At 50.0% G+C, this 12,238-nt stretch overlaps 2 protein-coding genes across 2 annotated transcripts; both read left to right on the plus strand.

Moving 5' to 3' along the window:
* The first annotated feature begins 3,536 nt into the window (after positions 1 to 3,536).
* Positions 3,537 to 5,231, plus strand: LOC136451398 (flavonol synthase 1-like). The gene is made up of 3 exons (XM_066452104.1): positions 3,537 to 4,133; positions 4,284 to 4,611; positions 4,723 to 5,231. Exons 1-3 carry the CDS (start codon positions 3,634 to 3,636, stop codon positions 4,933 to 4,935), a joined length of 1,041 nt encoding a protein of 346 aa, XP_066308201.1. The 5' UTR covers positions 3,537 to 3,633; the 3' UTR covers positions 4,936 to 5,231.
* Positions 5,232 to 9,772: 4,541 nt separating this feature from the next.
* LOC136451399 (basic leucine zipper 2-like) lies at positions 9,773 to 11,998 on the plus strand. The gene is made up of 4 exons (XM_066452105.1): positions 9,773 to 10,756; positions 10,867 to 10,957; positions 11,111 to 11,237; positions 11,451 to 11,998. Exons 1-4 carry the CDS (start codon positions 10,224 to 10,226, stop codon positions 11,618 to 11,620), a joined length of 921 nt encoding a protein of 306 aa, XP_066308202.1. The 5' UTR covers positions 9,773 to 10,223; the 3' UTR covers positions 11,621 to 11,998.
* The last annotated feature ends 240 nt before the right edge of the window (positions 11,999 to 12,238 follow it).

Raw genomic sequence — 12,238 nt, forward strand, 5'->3', positions numbered from 1 at the left:
TTTGGTGATTTCATGACTGCAGAAGGATTTATCTAGAAAATAGCTCCCGGGACCACTGTCATACACTCTAAACAAGCAAACCGACATCAACAAGTAATTTAACCCGCGAAACCTGCAAAAGACGACTCAAGACGGAGCCTAAGCCTCGCCACTAGAAGGAGGAGCCCACCTAGCACCATAGTGGGCCGCCCCGCCCATGGGGGTGGCCCATCACCCTTCACCGCTGCATGCTCCTTTCTACGATCTACATTGTTGATTCTAAGATGGTTTTAGGTCAGTTCATCCAACGGTGGTCGGGAGAGTTGACGCGGATCGATGACATGGCAATTCCTTGCCCCCTACTCCTCCTAGACTCCTTGCCCCTTACTCCTCCTAGATTCCTTGCCCCCTACTCTACCTCTGGCCTATATATAGCAGCCCCTACCCCCCTCCCTCATCAGATCTTGAAACCCTAACTCATATTCTCCTTATGAGGATCAGAGCTAGCTATCAAGAGAAGATTAGTCCTCCATACGATCTAGTCTTTAGAAATAGAGAGATGAAGAGTGAGGGAAGAGTTTGGAGGAGATGTCGGCCTGTCGGTGCTCTCTCTACGACTTGTACCTTGACGGAAGTTAACCTTGCGTCTAAGATTTCTCTGGTAATCAACTTCTAATTCAAGTAAGCATCGTGTTTATATTGTTTATCAGGTTCATAACTCTTTGAGTGCTTTAATCTATAGGACGCTCTAGGTTAAAGTAGTAATTGGAGGTGTAAGCGTGGTGCTTAGACTGGGTTACTTGTGGATGTACCCTATATTCTGGATCGGTGGTAACTCGCGAGGGTGACTCTTATAGCCTCGTTGAATCCTCTATAGTCCACCTTCCGTTTGTAGGCCTAGCAGGATTTAGTTACTATAGGAAACATACTATGCCTGTGTTTCCCTTAATAATATCCCAAGTTGAACAATAGAAGACATGGCTTATCAAGATTAGAACTAGAAGACCTTAGCGATCTCCTCTACACTCCTGACTTTCTTATGTCTTGTTGCTACTCCAGGTTAAGTTGGACCGTAGTTAACCTCACACGTTTCCCTGTGGATATGATACTTGTAATACTTCCGGGTGAAAGCTACAGCGGTATCCGTGCGCTTGCGGATTTATCTGTGTGCATTAAATATACCAACACCCCTGCCATAACTTGAGAGTGGTTTTATCATAAGTATATATATATAAACCCCATAGCTCCTCCCTATGGATAAAATATAAATAACAATACCTTGTATACTCCTAGATGAAATGCTACAATGGTATATTATCTGTGCGCTTGCGGATTATTTCAACTTATATGATCTTTCTAAATTGTTAAGTGTTCTTAATAATTACGAAAACGCATTTATGGCATCATGCTAGGGATGACAACTTAGTAAAGAGTGATGCTAAGAAATGTCAACAGTGGCATCGAGACAGGTCCGTTGCTCCAAATGCCACAAAAACGGTCGTACCGCTGCCACACATAAGAAGTGTAAGAAGTCAAAGAAATTAGAAACACGGAACGAGAGTCATAGTGGTTCGAAGGTTATAAAGGTACATACATACATTAAAATAGGTGTTGCTTATATATTCCATGCATTTGTTCATTGTTTTTGTACCATGTAGCATGTTTCATCTCCTTTTTCCATATTCTAATGTTGTGTCATCATTTTCACAATTGCAGCATGGCGCACCCGCACTTGGCCCTTCTTGAGACCTACTACGATAAGGACCACCGAGCACACTTGATGGTCGACGAGGGTGCGGTAAGTGATTTACACACAATATTTCCTTTCCATGTATAATGTCTTAACCCCGCTATCGATTCTAACGTTATTTTTTGCAGGCCTTGGTCCCGCTGCGTCCCCAAACTCATCGACCACTCGAGTGGGACGAGCGCTATGCCGAGTACCTGCCAAGAGCAGGAGCCAGTTTTCTGGGCTTGGCTACAGCTATCAATGCTGGCCTCCTAGACATGGATGGTCCCCTCATCACCGCCTTCGTCTACAGGTGGCGTCCGGAGACCCATAGCTTCCACCTACCCTATGGAGAGATGTCTGTGCTCATGCAAGACATTGGCTACATTTGGGCCTTCGCTTGGACGGTCTGGCAGTGATAGGCATGGTAGAGCCACACAACTGGAAGGATATGGCGGAGCAGTTTACCGGCCACCGGCCACCCGACCCTGAAGAAGGGAAGAAGGAGAAGAAGACTTCGGGTGTCAGCTCAGCGTGGTTGTGGCAGCGCTTCAACATGTGCCCTCCCCATGCACGGGGTGACGTCGTTGAGAGGCACGCTCGTGTCTGGCTGTGGCACATGGTCGCAAGCTTCCTATTTACAGACGCTTCTGGGAACACCGTGTCATGGATGGTCCTACCACAGCTACGTGAGCCATGGGAAAACATCGTTCAATATAGTTGGGGGTCTGCCACTCTTGCTTGGTTGTATCAACAGCTATGTGAGGGATTTAGGAGGACCAACCCCAATTCCAACATAGGTGGTTGCACATACTTGCTTCAGATTTGGATTTGGGAGTGCATTCCTATCGGACGGGTGCATAGAGGCAAAGTTGTGGTAAGGACCTTGCATTTATTTGGTATATGTGTTTCATTTTTAAGCATGCACTATGTGACATCCTTACAATTGTTTCATTTTTCAGCCTTGGACACATGGTGAGTGTCCCCCCCCCCCCCCCCCCGCATGCTACCTTTGGAGGGGAATTAAGTCGGTTCGGGGTCAGCCGCAACAGCACTGCATTCAATACTCCAATGATTTAGATGTTTTAACCCCGAATCAGGTTCATTCTACCATTGAGGCTTCCATTTTTTTTTCTTTAGAAAGTATGAACAAGGCCATGTACTAAGTAATGCAAGTTACAGGTTGAATGGGATCCATATGACAGGCGAGACGTAACGGGAGTTGAACATGGCCCCATATGTTTAGGCTGAGAAGGTGTTGTGGCGATCCAATGTACTGATGATCTTCTACCATGTGGTTGAGCACCACTTGCCCCAAAGAGCGACGAAGTAGTTTGATAAGAAACAAAAATTCCCTCTACACGTATGGAGTGCTATGCGCCTATGCCAGGCTAGCTACTACTGTACTAGTAGTAGTATCAGAATGGTCGTACTTGGATTGGATGGGATAGGCTATGATCATTGATCGATCGATCTGACAGACAGAACGCAGGCCGTCGTGCACGCCGTGCATGAGTGCTAGCCGCATGCAGTGAGCACCGCAGTGAGCTGTTGCCTGTGCGTTTTGCTGATCGATCGAACAACGGGCGGGGCGGTTAGGTGCGGCACATGTATGATGGCTAGTAGCTAGTCATTAGTCAAGGTGACGTGATCAGTACGTGACTCTGCGTGGTCACCGTTCGTTTTCTTCTTTTGTTTTGACAAATAAAGACAATGCCCCGAGCCTCTTCTACCTAAGCCTATTGTCTTATTGTGTGTGTGGCACAGGGAACGTTAGGTACTCCTTGTACATCAATGTGTACGTCATAAAAAAGAAAAGTGATTTCCTAAAAATAGTATGACACCAGCTGGTAGTTACGTAGGACGCAAGTGCGAAACACATCCTCCTTTGGGTTGTAGGGAGGATACGTTCTGTGATCTCTGAGATGGCGGGTGTCTACGAGAGCGTGCTCGCGCTGTCGAACTCGGGCACAGTCCCGCCGGACTTCGTGCGTTCGGCGCAAGACCAGCCTGGCCCCAACGCGTTCCGCGGGGACTCTGCGCCGCCGGAGGCCCCGCTGCCGGTGATTGACATGTCAAGGCCGGAGTGCGGCGCGCTCATGGCGGACGCGGCCACGGAGTGGGGGCTCTTCCAGGTGGTCAACCACGGCGTGCCCGCGGCGGCGGTGTCGGAGCTGCAGCGGGTGGGGCGTAACTTCTTCGCGTTGCCGCGGGAGGAGAAGGAGCAGCACAGAACGGGGTCCGGGTCCTCCGTGTACCCCGCTACCGGAAGCATCGAAGGCTACGGCATCGGCATCACGGGTCCGAGAGGGTCATCTAGGGATTTGGAGGGCAAGAAGAACTGGGAGGACTACTTGTTCCACTACGTGGCGCCGCCCACCGTCGTCAACCACGACATCTGGCCCAAGAACCCCGCCGGCTACAGGTACATACATGTATATACTGTACGTGCTCAGTCGTTAGCTATTTGTTTCCCATGAAGAAGAATCTTTTTTTTTTTTTTTGAAACTCCCATGAAGAAGAAATCGGCAGCATGCATGCATGTGACATGTCATGTGTGTGTGTTCGCTCGCAGGGAGGCCAACGAGGAGTACTGCAGGCACATGCAGCGGCTGACGCGCGAGCTGTTCGGGCACCTCTCGCTGGGCCTCGGCTTGGAGAAGGACGCCATGAGTGAGGCCTTCGGTGGAGACCAACTGGTGCTGCTGCAGAAGATTAGCTACTACCCGCCATGCCCGCAGCCGGAGGTCACCCTCGGCATTGCGCCGCACACCGACATGTGCGCGGTCACCGTCCTGCTGCCCAACGACGTCGAGGGGCTCCAGATCTTCAAGGACGGCCGCTGGCACGACGTCAAGCACGTGCCCGAGGCACTCATAATCTTCATGGGCGATCAGATCGAGGCAAGCGCTCTGTTAATCACTTCCACGCCTGCTAATACGGAGTCCTTATTCCGTCCATTTGTCAATACATTATATAGAGATTTTGAGCAACGGGAGATTATAAATATGTAGATTTTGAGCAACGGGAGGTACAAGGCCGCGAAGCACCGTGTGACGGTGAACAAGGAGAAGACCCGGATGTCGTGGCCGACGTTCGTGGAGCCGCCGGGGGAGCTCGTCGTCGGGCCGCACCAGCAGCTCGCCGCCGCCGACAGCCCAGCCAAGTACAAGCCTAAGAAGTACAAGGACTACCAGTTCTGCAAGAGCAACCTGCTTCCGCAGTAGGCTACCAGTCAGCCGTCATATCTCCATCGACATGCTCCCCGTGTGAGGGCCTACGCACTCGATCGTTTTTATATTTAGGCCCTCTTTGGCATGGCTTATGTCGGCTTCGGCTTTATCTATTTTGCACAAATCGAGACACTGTAGCGTGAAGCCGTTTTGTAAGCCGGGGTTAAAATGAACTAGAAGCCGGAAAAAGCCAGTTTTTTTGCTTCACCGGTGAAGCCGTTTTGGATGAGCCATGCCAAAGGAGGCTTTATTAGTAGATATGTATAAATAATTGCCTGCGCGTTGCAAGATGCAATGAGAGCAACAAAAATTATACGAGATATTTTGTAGCCAAGTCAAAATCAAGGCCATGATAATTTTATTTTGCACGCATGTTGTATATGACAATGACAAAATATGATCATGTTAGCCAATGTCTCATGGTTTTTGTCCTTGGTTTCAATTCATTCCATACATGATAGGCTGTTGGAATTGGCCAACTCACTATGGTGCAACCATGTATGTATCGAGTGTTGTATTCCTAATCCGGTGCATGGCGTTATGTACGTAGTGGTTGGATATGTCCTGATAAATTTGAACTTTATTTATAAGGTTGTATTGACACGTTTTTATAGCAGCTTTTCAGCAATATTTATGTTGCCAGGTTTACTTTCAATGAGAGCATCTCCAAGAGTTCCGTAAATTCCTTCATAATCCTTGGTTTTTAGCAAGATGAGAAAAAACCCCTCTCCAACAACTACTAATCCATCCTCCTAATCTTTTAGAACTTAGAAAAAGTCACTTTGTTTCGCGTAAAGTTACGTGGTTCTGAGTCGCGCGTTTCTTCTCTCTCCACGTGTGTTTGTTGGCCAATCTAAAGGTGGAAGGACGTGGAAAGAATAAAAAATAGTAAAGGGTTTCTAATGCAAATGTACAAGAGAGAAACAATTTATAAAAAAATGTTATGATAATTTAGAAATAGTATATGATTCCTGATGCAAAATTGTATTCTTATTTTAGGAGTGGATTATTAGAAACTGTTGGAGATGATCTTATTTATTCCTCCTAATATCTTTTTAGGAGTTGAAAAACAACATGTTTTTGGGAAGACAAAATAGGGTACTCTTGGAGATGGTCTAATCTTCTCATACAATCAACACTACTACACAAATGATTTTACGAGGTGATGCCCTTTTATTAACCGAGACGGTGGACCTTGTTTAATAAAATTCAAGTAGGGGGTCAAACCGAGCGGCCACCACCAAATCTGGTAAGGGGGAGCCCAGATACGGTGAGGAGGAGCCCGGATCCAGCGAAGTCGTGTGGCAGCGTGGCTCGGTGGCAGCGCAGATTCAGCGAGCGGAGTGGCAGCGCGTGGATGGGCTCGCTGGGCTTGTCCACGGGTTTTCTTATTTTTTTATGTGATTTACCGAGGCGGGCATTTGAATTGCCTCGAAAAATATTCATTTTCTATTACCTTTGGTCCGAGGCGGTTGCGATGCCAGCCTCGGGTAATCATTTCTGCCCGCCTCGTTTTAGTTTTAGGTAGTAGTGCAAAATCTTAAGACATGGTGTTATATATTATTTTGTTTATCACAAAAATAATATAAAATATGTTTGGATTGAAATCATTTGACGAAGTAAGTCAAATATATGTTGTTTCTATAGTAGGCTTAGGCCCACTAAGGGAAGTCTAGATAATCGACATCGACCGAACCTGTGGGAGGATACATGAGTTTTGTTCCGTAGTGGGCTTTTTCTTTTTTGAGATTGTTTCCGTAGTGGTCTTAGGCCTACAACTAAGATGCTATAGAGTCGTCAGACAACCAGAAATGTCCATGAAGCCATCAAACCATAAGAATGACACAAGGTAAAACAGTACAAGAGAATACATGCTGAAACTCCGTATATGAAGGTCGTAGTGCTAGTCAAATATAAGATCAAGACATATAGCAAGCAAATTGCTAATGATGCAACACCTATGTGTTTCCACAAAATCCGATGAAACCATACCTTCGATAGCAAGATACATGCACTGCAGGCACTCGCGCGCGCCTTGGATCGCCATCATCAACAACGACGACGATGCACATGCACGCACACACCATGCATACGGCAATCAGAGAATAGCACGCGACACGCGCGCTAGCTGCATGCATGAGCTCCGATCCGATTCCCAGCCAGTCCCGGACTGTCCCGTGCGCAGCAAATGCGGATCGAACAAACAGGGCGCGATCGACAAGCTGGCAGGAGAGACTGCATGCAGATCGAGAGTGATCATGCGTCGCAGCTAGCGTACGTGTCCGGGTCCGGCACGCGGCACGGACGATGATGGAAGAAGCTCCGATCCGGATCGAGGGCCCCCTTGCATTGCATATGGATGCAATGCAAGTTGCGCGCTGCTACCGCGCGCGCCGGTGGATCGATCAATGCACGCTGCTGCCGTACGTACGTAGCATACAGTTATTGACTTATTTCTGCATGCCTGCCTGCCTCCAGCTCGATCGATCCGGCCGGCCGGCATCTGCATGCGCTAGCTGCGGCCATTGAAAGGAAAAAGCGCCGGCAATCCGTGATTACGGAACCGGAGTGTAATGGCAAAGGTGTGCTGCGTGCATGCATTGGACGATAGCCATCGATGGACACGAAGCTAGCAAAAGGCCGAGACGACAGTTAGACAGAGGATCGAGGAGGAGGTGAAAGAAAAGAAAACAAAGAAAGCCAGCATGCTACTAGTGGCCTGCATGTGTGGTGCGTGCATGTGGCGGATCATGGCTTGGCGGGGACCAAACCAACAGGCCGGGGAGGACGATGGATATATACTGGGGAAATGGAGCTCCATATATTTAGTAATGCTACTGGCGAAAATGCATGTGAACTGTATTACTGTATATAGCGTTACATCTTGGATCGTAGGTACAAACATACATGATCACTCCACTTCGTAGTGCCAAATGTACTTTTCAAAAAAGAAAAAAATGTATACTTTCTTACATCACCGACCACCGGACGAAGAATAATCAAGAGAGTGTTCGGCTGAACTAGATTATTTACTGTTCATGCTGAAAAACATTGTTTATGCTGAAATATTGTGAGAGAAACACTGCTCCAGCTAAAAAAAACAAAACCAGCCAGGCTCCGAATACATATATCATGCATGCATGCATTCCGGTACAAATCGAGAGCAGTGGACTTCAATGACTTATCCTGCAGGCTCCAGCTGCTCAGGAAATTAACACTTAGTATATATGCATGCGGCATGCCCACCGAGATAAAACCAAACGAACACACGAGGGTGTACGTGCCTTGGCAGCATGCAGCCGGTTCAGTTCCGGTGATATCTGCACAAGAAAGCGAAATGGAGCAGTACTTTTGTTGAGTATTTTTTTTTTATGAAGGCGAGAGCTAGCGTGCATGCATCCATGGCGTCTGACTAAAGTTCATTATCTTTAAACCGCGTCAGCGTGCATGTGAGTTCTTCAGATATAGAGAGAGAGTTTTTTTTTTTTTTTGAGAAACAGATATAGAGAGAGAGATGAAACAGTCCCTAGGCACAGCTGAGCTGAGTCTGAGACTGACGGGGCCAGGCCCATGGTGAAAAAAGGGACATCCATCCAGGGCAGGCAAATGACGGAAGAAAGAAGGCACCGGAAATTAAGGAAAACCTCAGGGTCACGTCAGCACGTGGCGGCTGGTCCCGGCGACTTTTTGAGCGCCGCCGTTAATCCGCCGCCCGATCAACCCGCGGGGCCCGGGTGCTTAATCCCATCGGTCGGCGAGGCCGCGGGACCGCGTTCATGGCCGCTCCCGTGCACCCACCCACCGGGCCCGTTGATAAGTTGCGGTTGCGGCTCATCCCCCGATCCACCGCCCAACCCCTAACCCCTTTCGTGTACGTACCATCTTTCTCGAGGGATCAGCAGTGAACATTACTAACACAAACATTACTATTTTTTATTATCATCTATATATTGTATATTTCTAAAAAAATACTCACTCTTTTCTTTTCATGTCACATTAACTTCGTCCTAACGCAAACATTACTATTTTTTTATCATCAATATAAAAAACTATCATAATTTTATAGTATATGAATTACATATTATTATGAATCTATTTATCATAGTGAATCTAAAAATGTAAATTTTATGTCATGGACCTATCTAATCTTTTTGAATTCGGTGCTCAAAGATACAATTATTTGACTTGGGACAAAGCTAATGTGCCATGTAAAAAAACAGAGGGAGTATATATGTACATATCTATCTAAATTTATCTACAACACACCTTTCTACCTTTGGCGAAAGTATTGCATTAATTGGCGGTACAAGATTTGCCATTTTTACATTTAAATAAAATAGATACGGTCGTAGTGACAATTTCTTATATTATATTTCATAATGTCACTAGCCAAATAGGATGTTATAACGGTATTGCACTGAATCCGGTATCTACTACCAAGAAATGAACAAATAACAACATTGAAACCATTTCCAAGTATGATGGTACTCTCGGTCTCCTAGCTATCTCTAGCTCCAAAAGTTCTTTTTACCATCATATATCTAGCCCTAAAAGTTCTTTGAGCTGTAATAAGCTCTCTCCCTGATTACCAGTGGTGACTGTTAAACATTCCGACTTTCTATTGTGCGAAGCTTATATGTAGAGAGAGAAAAATGGGTGCAACAAAAGCACGCTAGGCCCCACATGTCAGTGGGACAAAGTGCACCGACCAAGCTGTAGGCCTGCCCCATGTCCAAGCGAGCCCCCCTTCCCGCCTCCCTCCCTCCCGCGCTCTTTCCATCACCAGCTGGTGCTAGCTGTCTCTCTCCTCTTGTCATGTGACCTCCCCACTCTATTTCTCTCTCTCTCCGCTCAGCTCAGCTCAGCTCAGCTCAATCCTCTCTCTCTCACTCCCGCCGTCCCTGATTCCCCGTCCCTGTCATTCCCGTCGCGGCAAGCGGCATTGCCCAATTTAGCGCAGCACAGAAACGAGACGAGCAAACCGACCCCCGGCCCGGCCCCCTCACCGTCCACCCACGCCAAGCTCGCAGTGGCGGCACGGGCGTGCACCCCGCCAGCATCGGAATTGGATCGAAGCAACAAAAACGCGAGCTAAAAAAAGGGGAGCCGCGCGCGCAATCCCCGGCCGGCACCGCGCGCGCGCGTCGTCGTCGCCCTCGCTACATTGCCGCCCGGGGCCTCGGGCACCGCGGGGCCGGGGAAGGTTTCGGCGTTGCGCCACCGTTCCCGCGTGTTGCGTTGATTCCCCGAATCGAACCAACGCGCGGCGCGGGGTCCCGGCCATGGCGCAGCTGCCGCCCAAGATCCCCACCATGGCGCCGCCTTGGCCGGAGTTCGGGGGCCGGCACCACCACCAGCAGCACCAGCGCAGCCCCTCCGTGGGCACGTTCCTCGCCGCGCCCATGCCGCCGCCGCCGCTCCACCCGCAGCAGCCGTCGTGGGTCGACGAGTTCCTCGACTTCTCCGCCGCCAAGCGCAGCGCGCACCGCCGCTCCGTCAGCGACTCCGTGTCCTTCCTGGAGCCCGGCCCCGACGACGGCAATGCCGGCGTCGGGGCGCACGACTTCGACCGCCTCGACGACGACCAGCTCCTGTCCATGTTCTCCGACGACCTGCAGCCGCCACCGCCGCCTCCGCAGCAAACTGCGCCCGCGCCGGTGGCGAGCTCCTCGTCGCCGTCCGACCACAACAGCATCAACGACGAGAAGACGGACAGGGGCGAGGCCGAGGAGGCGCAGAGCAAGTGCCACGGCGACGCCGCCGCCGACGCCGCGCCGGCCTCCGCCGCCGCAGTCGATCCTAAGCGTGTCAAGAGGTGATCTTTCTTCCCCTGCTGCCCCCTTTATCGCTCAATTCCGGCAATGCGCGACCTTTGCGACGCAGAATTCACCAACCGGGGTGCCTCCCTTGCCGCAAAACTCGCAGGATCCTGGCGAACCGGCAGTCCGCGCAGCGGTCGCGCGTGCGCAAGCTGCAGTACATCTCGGAGCTGGAGCGCAGCGTCACGTCGCTTCAGGTGCGTGCAGCGTGTGTGCAGAATTCCGCATCGCCCAAGAAACCGGAGCTGAATTATGCGCTCCGCAAGCATTCCGAGCTGAATTTTGGCCGAACAAATATGGCCGTGTATGAATATGGCCTGAATTTTGCCCGAACAAACAAATTTCTGCAGACGGAGGTGTCGGCGCTGTCTCCGCGCGTGGCGTTCCTCGACCACCAGCGCTCGCTGCTGACGCTGGGGAACAGCCACCTCAAGCAGCGAATCGCCGCGCTCGCGCAGGACAAGATCTTCAAAGCTGGTGACCGCCATTGCCCGCCCCCCCCCCCCCCCCCCCCCCCCCCCCCCCCCCCCCCCCCCCCCCCCCCCCCCCATTACGATCCTCTCCAGTCGCCATCGCAATTCAATTCGCGCTAGCTGCGTGCATGCAATGCAGACATGCAGTTATGCAAGATGCCGCCACCGCTGCTGCTGACTGGCGCTGTCTGCTGAACTCTGTGTGTGTGGTGTGCAGCTCATCAGGAGGCACTGAGGAAGGAGATCGAGAGGCTGAGGCAAATCTACCACCAGCAGAGCCTGAAGAGCGGCGGGGAGCTTCCAGCGCCCGACGCGGCTCCGGTCCGCGGCGACAAGGACGACATGATCGGCAGCAGCGAGGGGACCGGGACCGCCGCGCCCTCGTGATGAGGAGGCGGCGGGGCGACACGTCCCATCCGGGTCGGTCGCTGTAGTGGGGATGGCCCTGTCGCCCGCCCATCACAGCGAGGCGCTGCTGCTGCTGCTGCTAGGATTGGTGCATTGCTTGGGATGTAATTGTAACGTGATTGTGATGTAAAGAAGAGGAACTGGATTGGTTTGGTTTGATCATTCTTGCATGCATCCTCTCCTGCTGCTGCTGGGGGTGGCTGCTGCCGCTGCTCCTTCCACCTCCCCTGATTTGTAATTTTTGTTTGAGCATTTTGGGCGAAGGTTGTAGGTACAAAGATCAAATGTAATTCAGATTGGTTGAGGTCAATTTGTGTGTCTGGGTTGGTTTTGTATCTGATAAATCCAAAAAAAAAAAAAAAATTGTACGTGTTCAAGTACCAGTGTGGCCGTGTCTCTTCTCCCCTCTTGAATTCCTCTTTTTTTTTCTCGAATATGAATTCCTCTCTCTGTTCTATACCTTTTTTTTTGCGGAGCTGTTCTATACATACTCCTCCCTCCGTCCGTTCCAAATGTACCTAGAAAAAGGTGAAAAAAACTTACAATTTGAGTTTCACAGGAGACTAGTTTGTTTAAGTTTTAACAGTAGACTACCAT

Source organism: Miscanthus floridulus, chromosome 5 (assembly GCF_019320115.1).
Source record: "Miscanthus floridulus cultivar M001 chromosome 5, ASM1932011v1, whole genome shotgun sequence".
NCBI lineage: Eukaryota > Viridiplantae > Streptophyta > Magnoliopsida > Poales > Poaceae > Miscanthus > Miscanthus floridulus.